At 46.2% G+C, this 20,971-nt stretch overlaps 6 protein-coding genes across 8 annotated transcripts in view; all 6 read right to left on the bottom strand.

Annotated features, from left to right (window-relative positions):
- Nucleotides 1–8,318, bottom strand: part of LOC118511319 — a 263,012-nt gene extending 254,694 nt beyond the window's left edge. Inside the window, exons 1-2 of one of the 3 annotated variants that reach the window (XM_036054235.1) lie at nucleotides 5,430–5,480; nucleotides 3,853–4,635 (exon numbers count right to left, since the gene is read on the bottom strand). In XM_036054235.1, coding sequence (XP_035910128.1) covers nucleotides 3,853–3,939 — 87 coding nt within the window. In that variant the 5' untranslated portion in view covers nucleotides 3,940–4,635; nucleotides 5,430–5,480. Of the gene's footprint in view, nucleotides 1–3,852; nucleotides 4,636–5,349; nucleotides 5,481–8,006 lie in introns of those variants that run through there. The other 2 variants (XM_036054234.1, XM_036054232.1) reach the window with 2 other exon arrangements.
- A 1,906-nt stretch (nucleotides 8,319–10,224) lies between these two features.
- On the bottom strand, nucleotides 10,225–11,124 carry LOC118511317. The gene is made up of 3 exons (XM_036054230.1): nucleotides 11,015–11,124; nucleotides 10,754–10,951; nucleotides 10,225–10,680 (listed from the first exon to the last, which is right to left on the bottom strand). The coding sequence occupies exons 1-3, from the start codon at nucleotides 11,103–11,105 to the stop codon at nucleotides 10,331–10,333; spliced, it is 639 nt and encodes a 212-aa protein (XP_035910123.1). The 5' UTR covers nucleotides 11,106–11,124; the 3' UTR covers nucleotides 10,225–10,330.
- A 641-nt stretch (nucleotides 11,125–11,765) lies between these two features.
- LOC118511314 (CLIP domain-containing serine protease B15-like) lies at nucleotides 11,766–12,732 on the bottom strand. Its single transcript, XM_036054228.1, has one exon. The coding sequence runs from the start codon at nucleotides 12,562–12,564 to the stop codon at nucleotides 11,791–11,793; it is 774 nt and encodes a 257-aa protein (XP_035910121.1). The 5' UTR covers nucleotides 12,565–12,732; the 3' UTR covers nucleotides 11,766–11,790.
- A 1,414-nt stretch (nucleotides 12,733–14,146) lies between these two features.
- On the bottom strand, nucleotides 14,147–17,161 carry LOC118511313 (chymotrypsinogen B-like). Its single transcript, XM_036054227.1, has 4 exons — nucleotides 16,580–17,161; nucleotides 15,408–16,515; nucleotides 15,143–15,340; nucleotides 14,147–15,069 (listed from the first exon to the last, which is right to left on the bottom strand). The coding sequence occupies exons 1-2, from the start codon at nucleotides 16,818–16,820 to the stop codon at nucleotides 15,716–15,718; spliced, it is 1,041 nt and encodes a 346-aa protein (XP_035910120.1). The 5' UTR covers nucleotides 16,821–17,161; the 3' UTR covers nucleotides 14,147–15,069; nucleotides 15,143–15,340; nucleotides 15,408–15,715.
- Nucleotides 17,162–17,344: 183 nt separating this feature from the next.
- On the bottom strand, nucleotides 17,345–19,445 carry LOC118511315. The gene is made up of 4 exons (XM_036054229.1): nucleotides 19,285–19,445; nucleotides 19,017–19,214; nucleotides 18,208–18,952; nucleotides 17,345–18,025 (listed from the first exon to the last, which is right to left on the bottom strand). Exons 3-4 carry the CDS (start codon nucleotides 18,293–18,295, stop codon nucleotides 17,472–17,474), a joined length of 642 nt encoding a protein of 213 aa, XP_035910122.1. The 5' UTR covers nucleotides 18,296–18,952; nucleotides 19,017–19,214; nucleotides 19,285–19,445; the 3' UTR covers nucleotides 17,345–17,471.
- Nucleotides 19,446–19,698: 253 nt separating this feature from the next.
- LOC118511318 lies at nucleotides 19,699–20,646 on the bottom strand. The gene is made up of 3 exons (XM_036054231.1): nucleotides 20,466–20,646; nucleotides 20,202–20,399; nucleotides 19,699–20,138 (listed from the first exon to the last, which is right to left on the bottom strand). The coding sequence occupies exons 1-3, from the start codon at nucleotides 20,548–20,550 to the stop codon at nucleotides 19,846–19,848; spliced, it is 576 nt and encodes a 191-aa protein (XP_035910124.1). The 5' UTR covers nucleotides 20,551–20,646; the 3' UTR covers nucleotides 19,699–19,845.
- Nucleotides 20,647–20,971: the final 325 nt, after the last annotated feature.

Here is a 20,971-nt window from a genome sequence, read left to right as displayed (position 1 = left end):
TACCCACCGCCGATCACAGGCAAAACAAAACGGTTGATGTGCGAAAATCGATCGATAGCTTCATTATCATAAATCGTGATCCGTGCACCACACCGCTGCCGCTCGTTTGTCTAGTGATTTCTCTCGTTTATCAAAATATCGGGCGAAGAAACTTTCCATTTTTTATGGATTTCTGTATGGACTCTGGGGTGTCCAGTGTTTTTCCTTTCGCGCTACTGCGATCTGGGGATTCCAATCGACGATTCGAGAGGTCCTACGCCTTGGAAGCTTAAGAATACTGGACTGGAGAAAATAGATGCAAAGTGTGGAAATGGTGCTGGGAAAATGGAGTTAAGCGAGCGTTTAAATAGAAAGTAGCTAGAAGGGCAAATAAACAATGCCAGTCATCGAATTGGAAAGGAAAAGCGTGAAAAATCATGTTCAAAACAATTTCTCGAAGAGTTTTGGATTAGAATTAAGTTCCAATCTTATTATTTTCATATCCTATGATATTTCTTACTGTGCGATATCGATCGCAAGAGTTCATATTTGGAAGGCTTAAAAAAGCAATTCAATTATTATTAAAGGAGAAACCTGTCAGAGCTGCACCCTTCCGGAAGTTGAAGGCGTGTACGTCTGGCAATAATAGATGGTTATTCCTGCGAGGCTACATCAGAATGCTATATGGGTCTCTGCTGCCAATACCAAAAAGGAGTGCTCAAAAGGATTAGAACAAGCTATCAATCTTGTCCACAAATAGCTCTTCTTCCTTGACGCTACAACCTCGAACGGTCTTGATTCACCATTTCTGGTTTTCTGTGACTTCATTTTACCCGTAGCCACTCGTGCGTACGGTGGGGCGGTTAGGATGGGATCTGGTCGCTAGTTCTGATGTGTGGAGACTGGTGCTGCAATCGCCTCGCCGAATGGTCTCTAATAACCCACTTTATTCGGAAGTTTATGAAATAGTCTGTCAAACAACTTTGTTAGAAGCACGTATTCTACTCACGCAAAAAAAGTCCCAAACAATGTAACAAAACAACGTAACAACTCGCAATTAAATTCTTAACCCACATAGATACCGATCCTTGCAAAAGCCCTCCATGTTGCTCCATAGAAAACGGCAAACAAAACCATCGCTTTCCTGATGGGTTGCGTGAAAAGGTAAAATAAAACCGTGGCCACCGCATTTTCCTCACCCTATTGCACCTATTGCAAAAAGAAAGCATATGAAAACGCCACTCACGCCCCGACACCTCCACTACCATCATGGGCTCGCAGCCTTGGAAGACACCGCACTGAAAGGATTGCACCGGACAAAACATCGTCCAATTAGGGAGCTCCGGACATCGCGGACTAGTCGACTGTGGCGGTTTCTTGCCGGGAGTGGCATACTGTACTGGGACGCTATACTCCCATACACTCGAAGCAGTAGCTAGCGGCAACAAAAGCGGCAACAAAACCACCCGTTCCCCCTTTTCGGCAGGTCTGGCGAACCACCCCAGCTCCACGGTTCAGTGAAATTCAAGACGAGATCGCACTTTTGGGTGTGGAGCACTTTCCGTTCTATTTGGTCTGTGTCCATCAGTGCGCAAGGCGGACACAACCATTAGCGGTTGGTTCGGTGCGTCAGTCAGTGTCCGGTGGGTTGGCGTGGAGATAGAAGCACAGTACCCCTCCCTGCAGAGGTGCTTTGTCTCACAGCAATTCTAAACGGGCGAACAAAAATGTTTTCACCACTACCGGTTTGTACTGCACGCGAACACGGTAATCTACATATTGATCGTGTGTAGCATTGAAATCCCGCTCCCAAGGCCAACGGTGACGAAATGGGACGCGTTGTCGACCGAAACAGTTGCTGGCGCTGTGCAGGCTCTCTAATCGAATAATTCAACCTTTTATCCCTTTTCCACCATTTTCCACGCAGTAGATTCCACCTCACCTCCCTGTTTAATGCTATGCACCCTCGTACGCTACATTGCCATACGTCACCTATCGTGCATTGCATAACGATCTGCCCTGCCCTACAGTATTGCATGATGTGGCGTCCGCTCTTGAGCTCTTCCAATTCCGCCTCCCTCGAAGGTGATTCTTTTCGCCTCCCCGGTTCGCATGCACTTCATCAGTGTAATGGAAAAATGCTATAATATGCTAATTTAATCAAAATCAAGTGATTACACTGCCTGCAACTGCACACTGGACGGGGACGTGCTAGTTTAAGGTCCCACCTTTATTATTGAAGAAGGAAATCGTTTTTTAAGTGAGTGCAAACAGTTGTCAGTACGGGTAGAAAAGAGGGTTGTTTGACTTGAAATCTAAGATACCGGTCGGAAAATCGTTTCAATAATTTTTTAATATCATCATCAATGTCACATGGTAGATCCGATTTCGTTTACTTTTCATTGCAGCTTCATTCTCAATTAAGTTTACTTTTATTTCAGTGATTCCTTTCATTTTCATTTTGAAAATCATTAAACTCTCAGCGCTTAAGTTGCTTCCCGTACAACAAAAATCAATTACGGCACAAATTAACTGTACCCGTAATTTTTGGCTTACATTATTGCGCTTTAAATTGAACGTCAACGCTCGCTGGGTGGTATCGAAAGTTCACATCCGCAACTTTCTAACTAGCAGCATCGGTGCCAGGCGCTTCCAACATGACAAAATGATAAACATTTCCTTCCCATGCACCCGGCCAGCTAAACGAAATCGAAATCATAAAGCCAGCGCACAGCATCCCCTTATATGATCGCGTCCCATTAGAGCCCCGTGACGTGAGCCAGCAAATGGCCTTAAATTGAACAGTGCAGATGATTTCGGTCCCATTTTTGGGGACAGCAAACAAATAGCGCGGTGCGTTGATCTAGCTGGGTGGCGATTTCAAACGATCGTCCCAAACTTGGATCACCCGGATGTCGGGAAGAGGATCTGCTCTCCAGAAATGAAAGCATCCAGAGGCGAGTTGTTTCACAATATTTTGCAAAACCCCAAAGTTTGACCCGGTACGAGGTACTGTGTTTTTTTTTCGTATTAAATTTTTATTTCGCTCGATCAGACGCGAAAGTGTACATTTGCGTCCAGCCCACAATTGGGGGTGTTGGTGTTGGAATGTATTTTTCTTCTGCGGTTTACTTACGGGCGACCATTGCGTCTCCAGACCGTAAACGTACCAGCCAAGACCACCACTGGCTGTATGCTTTTTCCGCTATTTTTATGTTTCCTCACTGTCCTGCTTTCTTCTTCGCGGCCGGGACATTACCGTACCGCGTGCGACCACGGAAATGAACGTCACCAGCTGGACCACGGCGGGGAATCCTCTCATGCGTGCTGCATTAGGCCCGCCGGGTGCCCACGGCCGTGAAATTGGATATTAGGTTATGGGTTTTCGGAAGCAAACTTCTGCCGTCGTATTAATTGCACACTATCGTCTCATACCGAGCCACCGGCAGCCGCGATCGCCCAAGGAAGAGAAAATATATGCCATAATTGTCGTCTTTGTTGGCTATTTAGAGCTAACTGACTGAGCTTTGCTGACGGCGGGATGGCTTTCGAATGGCAGATGAACACTGATCAATTAAGCGACGGAATGACGCTAAATGTGGGACAAAGATTTCCGGGCCACCCCAATTATGGCGCATCATTGAAGAATGGTGTGTGTGGTTTGTCCATGAGCTTCAAAGAACCTTCGGATTGGACATGTTTACAGTCGGATTTTATAGTGTGCTTGAAGTCCAATTCCTGGTTGAGGTAGCTCTATACGATTGATCTTGAAGATTTGACCTAACTAATGCTAATAAATTGGTATTTCCGATCTTCCAAATACTTCAATTTGACATTCATAAAAAAGCCTTAAATTACAACACTCAAACTCACTTCGTCTTCCACCGATGGGTTCCTCTGTACGCCCAGTCGAACCTTCGAGTACTGCTTCAAAAGCACGAGCCAAACAACGTACGCCATACTGCCGCCCTTTTCTTTCGTTTTCCTTCACTCCTTCGATCCAGCCTCTAAACAGGGTCGCATCCTTCAGCTTTTACCCTTCCTTAACCTCGTTCCCGCTTCACACCCAGCAAGATTACGACTTCGAGAATTCAATTTCCCTTCGCACACTATGCGCACGTACACTGTTCGATTCACACGTAAGCCCTTTTAGGCGTCGACGTTACAACCAGCTTTGAATTGCTGCACTAATCGAGTGCCTTCTTCTTTCGACACTATCAAACGGTCGGCGGTACCGAGTCGGCTACCGAAACTTGCTGCTCGTTTCTCTTTCACCGATAATTTGCCCAATAACGCCACCACAACAACACCACCGTAATTACTGACCAAGAGCAAGCGCTCGTGCACGTGTGTTGCTTTTCTTTCCAACCTTTTTTCGCGCACTGTATTTTCTACTCACTGTGCGCTTCTCCAGTAGAAAAACCTTTTTTTGCGCTCTCAAACACTCACACACGAAATTCAGCAGGCACGGCACAACCTCTAGACACATTAGACACTCATCTGGGCACACACTGGGACAGCGGCGCGGTTTCCCGTCTCGCTTGCACGCTGGCTTGTTTGAATTTCCAAACGGCTTAATGTGTGCGCGCGCCGCTCGATTTGCTCGGCCAGCCACCGTTCACAAACTGTGTACACTTATCATAACCTATATTTTCACTGCGCGGGGCAAGCATAATTACCGGATTGATGGATTAATTTTAGCACCCATCCGTCGTCACCGTCGTCATCCCCAAAGCAACAGCATTTTCCAACGCGAACAGTTGAGGTGAGTGCGTGTGTGCGAGCTCGTTTTTCTCTGCTTGAGCCAACGATTGAAGTCACGGAGTCATGAAGCACACGGTTCATAAACATCGATTGATTGACAAAAACCGCACCATTCACACGGTCACTCGATTTCCCACTGCACAGCGATCGAGAACGGCACATCCGGTCTTCGAAAAAAAGACGTTTGATCGAAGTTTCGCCCGCGGTAGAACATCCTAACAAGCGTCACACCATCACCGGCACGATGTCAATTCATTAGTGAGCGCGAACGCACGCCGCACGGTCACACTGTTGCAAATGGATGCCAAGAGTGAGAGACCCGCTGGAGCACCCTCAAGGGAATAGAAAATGGAAACGAAACCCCAAAGAGATCCTAACCACCCCCGCTCCACTACCGCTTTCCTGCTGTACCGGGCGAAGATTAGCTATGGTCGTGCCGGTCGTTGTCACACCAAGAGGACTAATAGGTTGGATTAGTCAAATCCCCCAAAGTGCGTCCAGTGTGTGTCTCCCCAGCTACGGAGCAGAGTCATATGACATCATCTAGCTTACTTGAAGCCGCCACCACGCTAGTAGAGAAAAAAGCACGCTCGCACACACACACACCTCGCTGGATTTCGCGAACCGTGAAAACTCATCCGACACCTCCAGCAGCGCAAGTACAAGGCGCGCGTCACGGTATTCACCTTCCCGTGGACTAATTGATTGTTGCCCACAGGATCCGCGCATCGGACTAAAATGGTTGCCGCCACGGTGAACTGGGGAAGCCTTGCACGCTTCAGCGCACGCACACCTTTTTCGTTACACCCGGTACACGGCTAAGCATTAGAAGCTGTATATGTAGATACTAACACCAAATTCTTTACCCGCAGTACACTCGCACTAGCACTAGCTCATTTGACAGTTTGCAAAAACAAAACACGAAAAACCCGAAACAATGCACGAGATACTCGGTCACCGAAAATCGGTGTCATGGCATGGCTGTTCGTGATCGTACACTAACGCACACACACACACTTTCGATTGATTCGTTCTAAGGCGGCACCTGCACCATCTCGTCGTCCACTTTCGGTATTGATCGGATGTTTGTTGGTGTGACGTTTTTTTTTTTTGCTACTTTCTGCACGCACTCCAAGACACTGCTAGGTACGATCGATCGCACGGTGGCCTTTAGCCGGTTTTACGCCGCGTGCCGCGGAGAAGCCGTACCGCGGTGGTCATCCGTGGCGTACATCAAATCGCTAACTGAGCCGGACGGCCGTGCGGTGTGCGCGCGCGAGGCATCGGCGGTCGGTCGGGCGCCACCCATTTTTCGTTGTTTTCTTTCGCTGCCGTGCGATGATTTTTCACCAAACGCAGGCCACGTTTGGCCCGAACAGCCGAGCCGAACAACAGAAATACCCCAACGCGCGTGAATCAAAGAGGGTGGGTGGTTTGGGGTGGCCACCGAAGAGCGAGGGTTGGTTGGTTTTTCCTCTTCGGGCGCTTTTTGTTTTGATCGGACGGATGGGTCGGTGCCGCGAACCAAACACACACAGCGAGCTACTGCTACTACCGGTTGCTTTTGAACTGTGCGCGCGGAACAATGTTGCGTTGGGTGGAGATCGGGATACCGGATGGGATAGGTAAAGGCACGGCAGCCTAATCGACGTTTGACCACAACCGGCATAGATGATTGACATCAGAGGGTGGAAAACGATCCCCAACTGGTCGCTTTTGTTTGGGATTGGAAACAAACATCAATGACTCAGTTTTTCATGCATCCAGAACGTTTAAGCGTTGACGTGTTGTGGTGATGTGGTTTTCCATTTATTGATGCTCAGTGTCTTATAAATTGAACTATTTTATTATACTGTTTTGATTTTATTGACTTTTTTTAATTACTTTCGTTTGTTTTTATTTAATCATATGTTTGTCAATCCGTCTATGTTGTTTAATCTTTTCCATGTTCTTTAAAATAAGTTTTATTTTTTCGCATTTGAATGTTTCCAGCTGAGCTAAATTGCCTCTGCCTACCACGAACGAAGCTGAATCACTCCGAAACACACTCACAAACACACAACGGAAACCATTTAACCGTCGTCGTGCTAAAACTTCCCCGATCTAACCCCAACGGGCGGTCACGGTGAAGGACAGCAATTATGTGAGACGCGGTCTGGCATTTGGCTAAATATGCTAATCACGGACGGAGAATTTGATTATAAAGTTCGTTGCTCCAGCCCGGTGTAGCTCCACGCTGCACGGTAATGCCGCTGTACATTCTGTTCTATTGGCTTAACAAATCTCGTACCAAGTTTTTAGTGTTGAAAACGATTACTTTCACTACTAAGGAAAACTAGGTACCTCTTAAGCACACCCATTTGCAGCCTTAAACACGCAACGCTTCCCAGAAGTTGTCCAAATGCATCTTCACTGGAAAAGTAAAATGGAAAGCCCTCTCCCCACGTGGGCTGGCTGAATTTCGCGAACGCGATCATTAATTATTGTTCGGCTATGAAGAAAAAAGCCAATGGACATCCTTTTAAAGTAGGCCAACGGGAAATGCATAACCTTTTTTTGCGATGGAATGGTTATAAAAGCTATTTTGATTCACTTTCGAAAAAAAATTGGGGGAAATCGTCGAAGAGTTCTTTGCTTCCTGAGGTAGAAGATTAGCCATTCGTTAAGTTTAGTTAACATAACACTTCAACAGTTCTATCCAAATCAGCAATCGTGCTCGTGCATGCGTGCATGCAGCTTGGGAAGAAAGTTTTTTAAATCACCACAGATCCTCCTTTCAAATAGCTCCCATCTCCGCAGGCTTATTAATGTGTTAATCAATTGCCTTATTAATTCATTATTTTCCCTCCCATCGGCTGCAACATGAAAACTACCCCCTCCCCCCTACCCCCCGCATACGCTAAACAACCACCAAGACCGGGTGGACTATCGGCATATTAATAATCAACTGGCGCTTCGTTTTCCACACACACTCGCACACGACCAACAGTCTCCGTCAGTTGGACACGCACCAGCCACCGCGTATGGAAAACGACGCTGGAAGGCGGCGACGGTTCGAACATCATCGGCTTATTTTGCAATTGGTGAGTTTGAAAATTCACTTTCTAATGCTGGTGAAAACTTTCCATTTTCAGCCGCACGATCCGGACGAAAAATGGACCCGGTGTCCGTCCGGACGGCTATGTAATGGCACCTTTCGTAACGACAGTGCCGAATGGCTGGACAGTTGAAACCTAGAACATAACCGTTGCAGGTGTACTTACCCAGTGGAGTGCGTGTTGCCAGGCACGTTCAATCTGGTCGACGAATTTCCGGCCGTACCCGGTCATCCATTCGATTGCGGCACTGCAATATAGGTGACAGGTGTGCAGAAGGATCAAGAAATGATCCATAAAGCCGGCCATCACGATTGATGGGCTTTTAAACGGTACGCCAACAGGTCATCCACTATCACAAACGAAACGGCTTTTTTGCCGTGATGAATGGTTGGGAAGAAAAGATATTCCTCAATTCTCGGTCCAAATTCAAGTCACTACGCTAAACCGTCCGTCTGTCCACACAATCACACCGTCATAGCAATGTACCAGCGACCGACTGAGACCGAGGCGTCCGAGCAAATCACCGCCGGCACCAATGACCGCAGGCGCGCGCGCACACACAAAAGCATAACTATGCTTCCCCGGCTCCCCGACATCCAGAACGTTGGGCCAATGTTTCTCCCGACCAGCGAACCGATGCGCGATGGGCTGAGGGCCTTTTTGTTTTCCAGGTGTGTCGGGCGTCCCAAATTATCCATTCGCCTCTTCTTCGTCTCACTCGGTGGCGTACATCGGCAACTCCGAACTGACACTCGCGTACACGAAAGGGAGAGATAGACATACAACCTAACAGAACCCCGAGTTCTTAGGTTGTGCTACCGTTGTGCCTGCTACTACTCCATCCATTCAGCACCTTGGAAGGCTTTCAACCTTCAATGGAACCAATTGATGGATATGCGGTCAACAAAATGTCTCCCTTTCGGCAGCCCCGTGGAAAGGTAGTAACCCCGTGCTGGCAAAGGTTTGCGTCACAGACACATTATTCGCTTGTTATTCGAACGCAAGGGAAACCCCACAAGCGTCTCCCCGTGTAGTCACAATTGTCTCCTGTTTCGTTTTTCTTTTTTCTGCAACAAAATACTCTAAAGACATTATGCGGCGTGTGTTACGGTGCAAAAGAAAGCCAGAGGGAAGGACAAGGCATTCAAGAAACAATTAAACGATTCAAACAATACGAACCCAGTGTGTGTGTGTGTGTGTGTGTGTGGTGGATATTTTGTCAATTGGATGCACTTTACAGTTCAAATCACGTGCAAAAAGGGGTTTTCTGGCACGGTGGCGATTTTATTACATTACCGCATGCTGCAGTTCACTTCAAGGATGGAAGCATTACGCTACCTGTGCTGGTCGTTTTCTTTTGAGGTCATTCGAGGTGGGCTGGAATATGACACGTTTAGTACTACAATAAGTGATATTTAAGATTCCTACAAGATTCGTTCCCGAATACACTTTTGAAGATCTTGCTACTGATTTACTTGAGAGCTACCATTTAGATTATATTGCAGGAAAGTCTACTGCCGACCAAATCTTCATTACGATCCCGATAGTACGCTCCGCACGATATCCCTCCAGAAGTGGTCAAACAAAGCGACATCTCGTAGACAATTTTCACTCGGTCTCTTTAATTCCTTGACTTCTTGGATCAATATAAGGACCATTTCTAGGATGAAATTTACATCATCGAACGTACATCGCTGGACTACAACATGAGAACCTTTTACAATTGTAATTGAGTCAATGCGAGGATCAATACGTCAATGACAACATTCTTGCTTAATGAAGGGTCACACCGTGATATTGCCTAACTGCATCCGACTGCTTCTATTACCTCAGTACGACTCTAACCTTTAAATAAACTATAAAACAGCAAACCATAAATTGGGAATAAGGATTTTGGAAGTCTGGGATCAATATCCTAAAGAAACAGTGTATACTATAAGAACTCTATACTCTTATCCAGAATATTAACTAGATAATCCAGTTCCAGAAGACTCCATCAATACATGAGATGTATCACTGTCTAGACTGTCTATCATTCAAGCCAGGCGGCCTGGTGGTAGTTGCGACAGCGGCGCCGGTCGTCACACAGCAGGACCGGTGTTCAAATCTCATCTGGACCATCCCCCCTTGGTGAGGACTGTCTATTCAACTATCCGATAACAATAAGTCAAGTAATCCAGAAATGGCAAGTATGACCTCAGATGTCTTTACACCAAGAAAGAAGACTTAGACAGCTCGATCAAGAAGAATCGTGGACCGGTTTCAGTTGTTTGCAGAAGAATACAACTCGTATCATGTTTTCAAGCGTAGTTTTTCGGCAGCCTTGCTATGTCAAACTCTTTTCTCCCAAATTTTTTTAGATAATGGCTATAGATCAAAACCGACACCAGAAGACACTTTGTATTTATTTGCAGCTATCGAGACAATGTTAAGCATTCCCTCCACTCCCAACACTTTCACTAGTCTAGATCTACACAGTGTTTCGTCAATTAAGCCAAATCACATTTCAGCAACACCGAATCGTCAAGGTCGAACGTATCAATATCCAACGGACAGTCGTAGAAATAGAACACTTCATGGTTCCACTGCGCAAATGCTATATAATCCAAATCTTCCTTAGTGTTGCCATCGTTAAACTCTAGGAACGGTCTCTTCTCGCCATCCTTCGTTAGTTGAACGTTCCCGTTATCAAACACGTCCAACCGGAACATTAACGGGCGCGTTTTGGACAATATGTTCGGTGTGGTCGGATTCTTTACAAGCTTGTTAATGTACTCACTTTCGCTGGTACGCGTATGGCGATTTATTTCCGAAGCTTGATCCTCCTCCCCGGCCAGATCTGGAGTGAAGTGCGTGAACATGAATTTACACTACGATTTTTAGTAGCTTTTTTGCTGCTAGTTCTTACTTACATATTTCGTGAACAGCGTCCCCGTAGGGAAAGCGTGACTTTCCGTAGCGTATGATGCCATCGGTTTGACCTACCATTCCCACGCGAATATACTTAGAGGTGCGCGTGTGCCCCACGTGCTTGAAGTTGTCCGTCGCCAAATACTCCAACGTTTCGTTGTAACCGGGTGCGTTTTCATACAGCAGGCATCCTTTTACCGCTGAATTGATGGGGAATGCTTTGTACAACCATAACGAAAAGAGTAGGTTGTGTGCATGCTTACCTTCAAAAGGATTACGGAAATGAGGAATCCCGAATACTACCGTCGTACTCGTTGTCAGAAGGATAGATACAAGCACGAGAATTGATTTCATGATGCGTCTTTACAGCTTCGCGCACCGTCACGTACTAGAAGAGCAGCAGTCTTCCTTTTTAGCATGGACTACTGATAAGAGTAGCGCTCCACCAAGCCTTGTGGATTTCTTTTAGCAAACTTTCGCGGATTCTATCTCTACATGAAGGTCACGTTTCTTTCGCTCGGTGAATTTACTATGTTAACAAAACAAACACACCACCAATTAGCAATCATTGCTGCTTCGAGAACTTCCTCGTCTTGGGGTCAACCGATAGCAAAACGGAGCTCTGGAAAGAAGCGTCACCCTGCTGTATTATTGCGATACCTCATGCTACGTTTAACTTCAAGGTTGTAGGTCATTTGGAAGTCGGCGCTGGGCGGTTGTGAGATTTGAGTTGTGGAAGTATTATAATACGTGTTATACTAACACAAACGATGGAAAAGAAATTATTGAGCTGGCTTTACATATTTCTGAATGTCGTCCAACGCTACACTAACTAACAAGACTAACATACTCTATGGAAATAAACCTTCGAAAGGGTGCCGTTCTTGAGAAGTGGCGATCTCGACCTCTGATACACACACGAAGATTGATGCCATTAGAGAGTGGAGATGATCTAGACAAACAGAAACACTAAAAACCTACCAGTTCCAGTTCCGATCTTTTTTGAGCAATGTGCCAGCTGTCTCGTTCCTACCCGTATTTACTGAAACAAGCTCTCCGGTTTCCTGCCTTTCAGCCCCACCCTCAGAAACAGTTTACCCTTATGCTGCTGCAAGAACTCCTTCGTTCCAGTATCTACCGCTAGTCGCAGATGTGCTTTACTACGATCTCTCGGAACTGATTTCTTGCTCGATGCATCCTGCTTAGAATGCAGAAGCTGTACACCCCGATCGCGCAACCAGTCGAGATACATCGCCACATCGGTATACCCAACGTAACCGTACGTGTCACACTTTCCGAGTAAGTTCTCGTCCTCCAAGGCAAACGATGTTATCCCGCGCAGGTACCAATGACTACCCGTACGGAAGTACATTCCGCCACCACTGTCACCGTTGCAGCTGGATGTACCGTTCCGACTCCCGGCACAGTACACCTTCCCCGTCGCCACCAGCCTGAAACTGTACGGATCGCTATCCAAACAATCGTACGCACTTACGACTGGTACCTTGGCCTGCCGTAATTTGGCTGAGATATCGCTAGTTTCTGTTCTGCCCCATCCAACCACCGTCCCGAACACACCCACCAGCTTGCTAATGTCGTACGGTACCGGTCGTATGCAGATGGGCTGTACGTAGTCATTGAATGTGAACTTTGTATGCATCTTCAGCACTGCAATGTCGTGTCTGAAGTTACGCATACTTGCTCCCGGTGGCACGAAAATCTCAATCACTCCCTTTTCCTGCACCACATTGCCACCATCGTTGAGATCAAACATTCCAGCTCGTACAATGAGTAGTTCCTTTGCTATCGGCATACGTTGATGATCTGCCAAACAGTGATTTGCTGTGAAAGGAACGAAAAAGGCTTAAGCGACGAAGAAAGTATTTCTGAAACGAAGTCATACCGGTAAGAACGGTGTCAAGGTTGATGATCGTGCCGCCACATTTGTACGGTTCTTTGGTGACGCTGTCCCGCTGTAACAATGCTACGTGCCAGGGCCATCTGGCCAGTGCGGATATCGTACCTTTGGCGATGAGTGGCCGTTGCCACAACTGCCTTTTGCCACACTGTTGTGCGGACGCTTGTACTAATGCGAGCGCTAGGACAAACAGCGACAGCCAACCGTGCCAACTGCAAAGACCGGCCATGTTGGCATCAAATGTTCCACTAACTACAAACACATTTGAGACACATTCAGACAGTTTATTGAAGTTCACTGATTTTGAGAAACACGTTAACTGTGATGCTTATTACCGACACTCTCACAAAGTATAGGCACGACTTGTGCACTTGTACAACAGAGTATCTGGCCTGTGCAGTAACGTACAGTTGCGATCCCAAAGCCCAAACAAGCAGCGAACCTGTTAGATGACGAACGTAAGTGGTGCGAAGATCGCCAGTGTTCGGCTTGTACTGTTGGACCCAACACCTCCAAGAAGCTCTATCTCTCGTCATGGAAGAAAGTGAAATCGTTCATAAAATGATAAGACGCCTATGTACACTTGAAAACATTGATTGCAGAATGTATTGCCCTTGCACACTTTCACGCACCGCTTATGTAGCATGAGCTCTGACCATTCCAACTTTTGAAGTAGCACGAGTTGATAATACGGCCCCATTTGGCGGAAACGGTTTGTGGCAAAGACCGCCAATGATCTTGTTGTATTCTGACAGCAATAAAAAAGCAATGAAGCAATGAAGTAAACAAGTGATATTTTATAATTTTTTAATCAGCCTGTGTAATTGTTACACTGCTAATGACTTGTACGCTTGTATAACAGAGTACAAGTGATGCCGAACGGTCAATTAGTACTGTGTCAAGTAGCTATTTTTCAAGAGAAGAGGGCGAAAACATGCGAGTTGCTCGCTAACATGTGAGATTTGAGACCTCGTGGTCACTGAGCGAAGGCTGAAGCTGAGGGCGAAGAGCTTAAAAAGTGCGAAGAAGTCCCTCGTGAGGTCAAAGATTTATCACGTGAGGGTGCAGAGCTCGAAGAGCGTGAAGAGCTTCGTTGAGAGGTCAGAGCTTCATAGTAAGGGCAGAATTTCATAGTAATAGCTTCCTCTGTTTCGCTCTCTCTCTCTCTCTCTCTCTCTCTATCTCTCTCTCTATCTCTCTCTCTATCTCTCTCTCTCTTTGTCCCTACAGTACGCCCCTTGAAGCAGGACCCTTAGACTAGGCACCTTTGACTAGTCCCAAGGGGTCCAAGGTACCTATTCCAACGGACCTGTCAGAAAGGGCCTAGTTCAAGGGGCTGTTCGCTAGGACTCACTACCGAAAAGTACCGTCACTATTGTGTACAGTACGCAACCAGTAAGAGTACACGCCTATTCGAGAATACAGTGTTGGATGGGACCTGACAGAAACTGAAGTAAAACACTCTGCGTTTCATGGCTTCGGCACGAGACGAGGATTATCCGAGTCCTCCCTCTTCCTCATTTCTTGTATTTAATGTATTGCATTAAACAATATTGGATAATTTTAAGAACTGATCGTGCGGAGAGGCTGCGTATACATTGCGGCTACGTACTGTACGCAATAAAACTGTTGCCTGCGTGGTTGACGATTTTTTTTTTAATTTACGGAAAAGGTCTTAAATCAATGGAATGGATCAAACTGTGCAATATGCAGCTGCAGTTGTATTCTACCGACGTTCACAAGGCTGAAATTATATTTTGGATTCATTTGGGACCTGCATACAATTTGTGGGTATTGTGATCGTAGTTTTATTCAATTGAAATTGATAAAAACTACATATTTTAGATTCAAGTTCACAAATCAAACAACAGTTGTTTGAGGAGAAGCGGAACATATTTGAATATTTTATGGAAGATGTCGAATCAACCATTAATTAGCTAAACCCTCTGGAGAATTTACACTCAAATAAGTGATTATTATTGTCAGAATGCTTTATCCTCATTTTCATCTCTAACACTTTCACCTGAAAATCTACACGAAGAGTCTTTACCTAAGCCAAATTACACCTAAGTAACACGGTGTCGTCAATGCCATGCGAATCAATATCCAACGGACAGTCGTAGTAATAGAAAAGATCATGATTCCACTTAGTAAACGCTATGTAGTCCAAATCCAACTTGCTATGGTTATCGTTAAACTCTAGGAACGGTCTCTTCTCGCCATCTTTCGTTAGTTGAACGTCCCCGTTATCAAACACCTCCAACCGGAACATCATGGGACGTGTTTTGGACAGTACGTTGGGTGTGAGCTGGATCTTTAACGGTGTATTGACGTACTCACTGTCACTGGTACGCGTGTGACGGTTTACCTCCGTCTTTTGATTTGACCACCCGGAAAGGCCTGCAAGGAAGCGTGTGTTTTTTGTTTCATTTGTTCCTTCCTTTGTTTTTTGGATTAGATTGATGTAACTTACAAATTTCAGATACACTGTCTCCGTAGGGGAAACGAGACTTCCCAAAGCGTATGATACCGTCGGTAGGGCCTACCATTCCCACGCGAATGTATTTTGAGTTGTGTGTGCGACCGACGTGTTTGAAGTTATCCGTTGCAAAATACTCCAATGTTTCGTTGTAACCAGGAACGGTATCATACTGTAGACATCCTTGGACAGCTGGAAGTGTTAAGAAATTGTTAAAAAGTTACTGTAGCGAAGGCCGTTAAACGGTAAGGATACATACCTTCGAAAGGGTTCCGGAATTGTGTTGTGGTTGCTACATCCGTTGCAAGCATCAAAAGAAGAACAGATGCAAGCACGAGGATTGATTTCATTGCGCGTCTGTACGAATCCCAACACCGTCACGAACTGTAGAAGAGCTGGTACCCGGTTGGATGTCTAGCGGTATGAACAACCGAACACTTCAAGCTGGATGAGGTGGATGCGTAAACAGAAACACAAAACCTGCCAAACCAGTTCCGATCTATTTTCGACAATGTGCCATCACACCCCTCCAAGGTCACCCATTTCCCCCGTACGTTGTCTATCCTCTTACTGAAACAAACTCTCCACCCTCCTGCCGTTCAGCTGCACCCTTAGCAACACATTGCCCTTATGCTGCTGCAATATCTTCTTCGTCTTGGGGTCAACCGCTAGCCGCAGAAGCGTCGTACTGCCATCGGTCGGAACTGGCCGGCTTATCGGGGCGCGCTGCAATGGATCCTCAAATCGTACGCCCTGTTCGCGCAACCAATCGAGATACTTCGCCACATCGGTATACCCAACGTAACCGTGCGAGTTACAGATCCCGCTCAAGTTCTCGTCCACCGAGGCAAACGATGTTATCCCGCGCTGGAACCAATAACCTCCCATACGGAAGAACATACCGCCTCCGCTGTCACCGTTACAGCTGGATGTTCCGTTCCGACTCCCGGCACAGTACACCTTCGTCGTCAGTACCTGACTGAAGAGGTTCCGATCACTGGCCAAACAATCGTCCGCACTTGCCACCGGTATGTTAGCCTGCCGTAGTGTGGCTGAGGTCGAGTTGTGTTCTGTCCAGCCCCATCCAACCACCGTCCCGAATGCACCCACCAGCTGACTAATGTCCTGCGGTACCGATCGTATGCAGACGGGCTGTACGTAGTCATCGTACGTGAACTGTGTGTGCATCTTCAGCACGGCAATGTCGTCATCAAACGTACGCGCACTTGCTCCCGGTGGTGAGATAATCTCAAACACTCGATTTTCCTGCACCGTATTGCCGCCAACATCGAGATCAAACAATCCGGCACGAGCTACCAAGCGTCCCGCTGCAATCGGCCGTTGATTATCCAGCACACAGTGAAATGCTGTGAAAGAAACGCATAGTGCTCAAGTAGCAAGGGAAGCAAATCCATGTGTATGACGTCATACCTGTAAGAACGGTGTCACGGTTGATGATCGTGCCACCACATTTGTACGATGTTCTGGTGATGGATTCCCGATGGTACAGGGCTACATGCCAGGGCCACATGCCCGGCGTGGATGCTGAACCGCCAAAGATGAGTCCATGTTTTAAAACTTGCACCTGGCCACATTGTTGGGCGGAAGGCTTGAGGAAAGCGAGTGCCAACACAAACAACGGCAGACAACTGCCACACCAAAGACCGGCCATGTTGGCATCAACTGTTCGACTAACACTACGAAGAAACTTGGCCGCACATACGGAGAGATATGTTGAAGATCACCGGCTGCGATTAAGTGAAGCTAAGGGAATCCCGAACGCGTGCCTGCTTCGTTGGTAAATGTGTCCAGAGCGTCTCGCGACCAGTCAGCTGATCTGCCGGAAGAAACTGGTCGGTTGGTCCGTGCATTAGCCAAAGGCGGCGTAAACAAACACTATCGCAGACCAATCCGGTTTACTGATGATGCTAAACAAACTCTGCCGCGAGGTTGTTTGATGACCGCTCTGTTATTCCCCGACACGTACACCAACGCACGTGGTAAGAGAAACGTAAAGTGATCGTCTTCGAGGCTCCCAACCGCTCCAGAAAACTCTATCCCCCATGAGTCAATACAGTTGTTGACAATGTGCTGTTGAATGATTTAATTACGAATAATATGGGGCGATACCGGTCTACCAAGAACTGACTATCTGACTATGTGATATAAATAAGTTCTTTAAGCCATTACCGTGCCTGCCGTGATCTAGCTGGTTGTTAAGCCACTACAAAGCAGCTGCCATGATTTATTGCCCTTTCTCACATTCAAACACCTTCCATGTAGCTTAAGAAGTAAACCAGGGTCCTCTCCCTTAACCTTAACCTTACGCAAGGCTGCATCGCAATAGGACGGACTCTTCTCCGACTGCACCCGCCCCATCATCGTTCAGCGGACAGTCGTAGAAGTAAATCAGATCCACATCCCACTTCACGAACGCCATATAATCCGGTGGAATCGCGTTCTGGCTATCGCTGTACTCGAAAAACGGACGCCGTTCGCCATCCTTCGTCAGCTGCACGCGCCCATTGTCGAAAACTTCCAGCCGGAATACGAGCGGTCGCGAACGGTGCAATAGCCGCGGTGTGGAAGCTTCCTTCAGCAGCACATTTGTGAACGACTGGTTCCGACGACGCAACTGTCGTCGGGCCACCGACTGTGTATTACCCCAGCCACTGAGCACCAGCTCTACGACGGATTCATCGTACGGGAATGCCGACCGACCGAAGCGAATGTGACCATCGTTAGCACCGACAATGCCGATCCGGAAGTAGCGCGAATTGCTCGTGCGGCCCACGTTTCGGAAGCTGTTGGTGGGGAAGTACACCGGTGTGTCGTTGTATCCTGGCACCTCGTCAAACTGTAGGCATCCTTTAATTGCTGAAATACAACGAATGAATCATGGTGTTTTAAAGGTCGCAATCTGTGATGGGTCCCAATATGGGGGATTTTTTAAGCACCGAATTGCATACTATCAGGCGTGTGGTATCAGAACGCCATAGATCGCCATAGCATCAAATGCAGGGTTAACACTCAACATCAAAAAAATATACCTAACTTACCGTCAAACGAATTGCTATGCGAAGTGTTTGCCGTACTGGGACTAACCACCAGCACGAGCGCCAGCGTTAACAGCGTGAACGCGATCATTGCTATTGGAGCACTATCTTAACTGTCAGCGAGACTGATGCGAGATTCCATGATTTACAAAAAACCGGCTTCTCATGCGTATGACCCCCGTTCACAACTACTACAATCAAAAACACAATGAAAATCAAATGACCTTTTTGTATTACCTTTGCACAAGTATGAAGGAAAAGTGTTGTATTCGTCGTAAAAAAAATCTATTAAGCGGCTTTCTCTCACCAATATCTCATAATATAATTTAAAATGTAATAAAAGATTATTTATTTTGAAAGCCGTTCGATTAAATTGTGGAGTACCTTTCTTCATACGCATGCTGTTAGGCAACAGTGCAATTCAACAGCAAGGATTCGTACAAAGTGTTCACATTATCCAGCGGACAATCGTAGAAGAAAACGACCTCCTTATCCCACTTGGTAAACGCCATGTAATGTGGACGAGTGCGATTACTATCGTAAAACGACAGAAACGGATGATCTTGTCCATCGATGCTCACTTGAACCGTTCCGTTGTGGAACACTTCCAGCACAAACATGACAGGCCGATACTGGGACATCAAATTCGGTGTTTGTGCCTCAACCAGCTGGTGGTTGGTGTTTTTATTCGAAGCCGTACGATGCTGCCTTCGTCCAGCACTTTTGCTATTTGCCCAGCCTCCGAGCACTGGAAAACGGTTTTTGGGTTATAGCTAAGACTGCAACCACCACCGGTTCCCACACGCACTTACCAATCTCAATCACATCCTTATCGTACGGATATAGGGATTCACCAAACCGAATGAGTCCATCATTAGGTCCTAAAATAGCAATTTTAAAGATCTGCGATTTTTCCTTCAGACCAACGTGTAGTAGATTTGCCACCGGAAAGTATGTCAGTGCTTCGTCGTACGAGGACACCCAGTCATACTGCTTACAGCCTCTGATCACTGCAGAAAATCAATGGAAGACATTTTATTGTTGCGCATCTCTACTGTTCTCTTCGTTCAGGAAACTTACCATCAAATGGGTTTCTGTGGAACGCCGTAATGTCTAACACTTTCACGAGCACTACAATTACCACGCCCGTCAGCGACTTCATCTCGACTCCAATGAGTGATCTTCGATGGCCTATTACGAACTGTTAGCAAGGGCACGCTGGGCCGGGTTTTAAGTAGCAAGATTTCAATACCGCACACTGCTTATTATTGGGTACTGATAAGCAACAGACATTGTACATTTCATCTGTGGAGTAGGTTGACTTGGCTACTTGAGTGATCTTATAGAGTATCGTAACAAATATTGAATATTTTTCCAGCTCTACTCAACTGATATCACTGTTCCAGTGTCAACCGGTTCAGATAGCTCGCTTCTTTAAGAAAGCAAATTCACCTGCGATAAGCGTACTACTACAGAAAAGGAAACATACATCACTTTAATAACTATGATATCAGAAAGTTTATTTTGTGCTAATATTATTTTAACAAACGTTTAGTTTACGATAACCGTTGTTGAAGTAAATCATAAAACCGGGGACTTTCTCCCTTGCTAGGAGAATCAACCGTTCGTTACGCAGGCACCCTACAGCGGACAATCGTAGAAGAAAATCAAATTATATTCCCATTTGGTAAACGCCATATAGTTCACCGGTGTACGGTTGCTGTCGGTGAACGATAGGAAGGGCATCGTTTGTCCATGGAGACACACCTCCACCCGACCATCATCGAACACCTCCAGCACAAACATAACCGGACGGAACGGTGACATTAGATTGGGAGTTTGCGCTTCGGCCAGCACATGGTTGGTGTGCTGATTTGAGGCCGTTCGATGCTGTCGTCGGCCAGCACTCTTGGTGTTGCCCCAGCCTCCCAGCACTGGAGTGGATGTAAATCTTTGAAAATCATCTGTAGCAAGCAAACCAATAAAGTCTATCTTACCAATCTCGATCACATCACTGTTGTAGGGAAATACAGATTTTCCAAACCGAATGTGGCCATCGCTAGGCCCTACGATTGCAATTTTGTACAGCTTGGAGAATCTTGTACGGCCGACGTTTAGGAAGCTGTCCGTGGGAAAGTATTGAACCGGACCGTGATAGTTCGTTACGCTGTTGTACTGCCTGCAGCCTCTAATTTCTAATGGAATGGACAGGCGGAAGTTTTATTGATCGATTAAATCTTTCCAACCGTACCGTCACTTACGATCAAAAGAATTTTTATTTGATGCTTCTGCCACCAGAAGCATGTAAACACAAACGATAAGTACCACAGGACGGTAAGACTTCATCTTGAGCCTAGAAGTTTAGATTGAGAACAACTGATGCATTGATCTGCTCGGCAGGTTTTATAGAGAGTCTAGTGATAAAACAATTACTTATTGCTGTAAGCAACGCTGTGTCAAACATTGCTATATCTATGTTTTTTTAGAGATAAAAAGTCCTGTCTTTTGTTAGAGATAAAAAAATTGTATTACCTCATGTTGAAACAATGTTGTCTGAGCTGTATGTAAACGCACTGATATTGATAACGACTGATGTATCATCGATAATTTGTTTTGCTTTCTGTAATATAAGATCACGATATGAACTGGCAATTAAGTTGAAGGCTTCAACTTGCAGATGAAGAACGCCGTCATGGTACGATGTTCTTGATATCTTCAAGATTGTATCATATCATCAAGAGTACGGAGTTCTTGAACCACGATCAGG

This window comes from Anopheles stephensi, chromosome 3 (assembly GCF_013141755.1).
Source record: "Anopheles stephensi strain Indian chromosome 3, UCI_ANSTEP_V1.0, whole genome shotgun sequence".
NCBI lineage: Eukaryota > Metazoa > Arthropoda > Insecta > Diptera > Culicidae > Anopheles > Anopheles stephensi.
The sequence above is the reverse complement of the archived record's forward strand: the minus strand, read 5'-3'. Positions and strand labels throughout refer to the sequence as shown.

What these genes read in the sequence shown, in the direction of transcription:
- LOC118511318 (XM_036054231.1), bottom strand. Translation starts at nt 20,550, where the DNA reads ATGAAGTCTTACCGTCCTGTGGTACTTATCGTTTGTGTTTACATGCTT. An exon ending in AAATAAAAATTCTTTTGATC is followed by an intron (nt 20,400 to 20,465) that starts GTAAGTGACGGT and finishes CCATTCCATTAG; the next exon opens with AAATTAGAGGCTGCAGGCAG. An exon ending in CAGTGATGTGATCGAGATTG is followed by an intron (nt 20,139 to 20,201) that starts GTAAGATAGACT and finishes CATCCACTCCAG; the next exon opens with TGCTGGGAGGCTGGGGCAAC.
- LOC118511315 (XM_036054229.1), bottom strand. Translation starts at nt 18,295, where the DNA reads ATGATCGCGTTCACGCTGTTAACGCTGGCGCTCGTGCTGGTGGTTAGT. An exon ending in GCATAGCAATTCGTTTGACG is followed by an intron (nt 18,026 to 18,207) that starts GTAAGTTAGGTA and finishes GTTGTATTTCAG; the next exon opens with CAATTAAAGGATGCCTACAG.
- LOC118511313 (XM_036054227.1), bottom strand. Translation starts at nt 16,820, where the DNA reads ATGGCCGGTCTTTGGTGTGGCAGTTGTCTGCCGTTGTTTGTGTTGGCA. An exon ending in CCGTGACACCGTTCTTACAG is followed by an intron (nt 16,516 to 16,579) that starts GTATGACGTCAT and finishes TTTCTTTCACAG; the next exon opens with CATTTCACTGTGTGCTGGAT.
- LOC118511317 (XM_036054230.1), bottom strand. Translation starts at nt 11,105, where the DNA reads ATGAAATCAATTCTCGTGCTTGTATCTATCCTTCTGACAACGAGTACG. An exon ending in TTTCCGTAATCCTTTTGAAG is followed by an intron (nt 10,952 to 11,014) that starts GTAAGCATGCAC and finishes CCATCAATTCAG; the next exon opens with CGGTAAAAGGATGCCTGCTG. An exon ending in GGACGCTGTTCACGAAATAT is followed by an intron (nt 10,681 to 10,753) that starts GTAAGTAAGAAC and finishes ACTTCACTCCAG; the next exon opens with ATCTGGCCGGGGAGGAGGAT.
- LOC118511314 (XM_036054228.1), bottom strand. Translation starts at nt 12,564, where the DNA reads ATGCCGATAGCAAAGGAACTACTCATTGTACGAGCTGGAATGTTTGAT.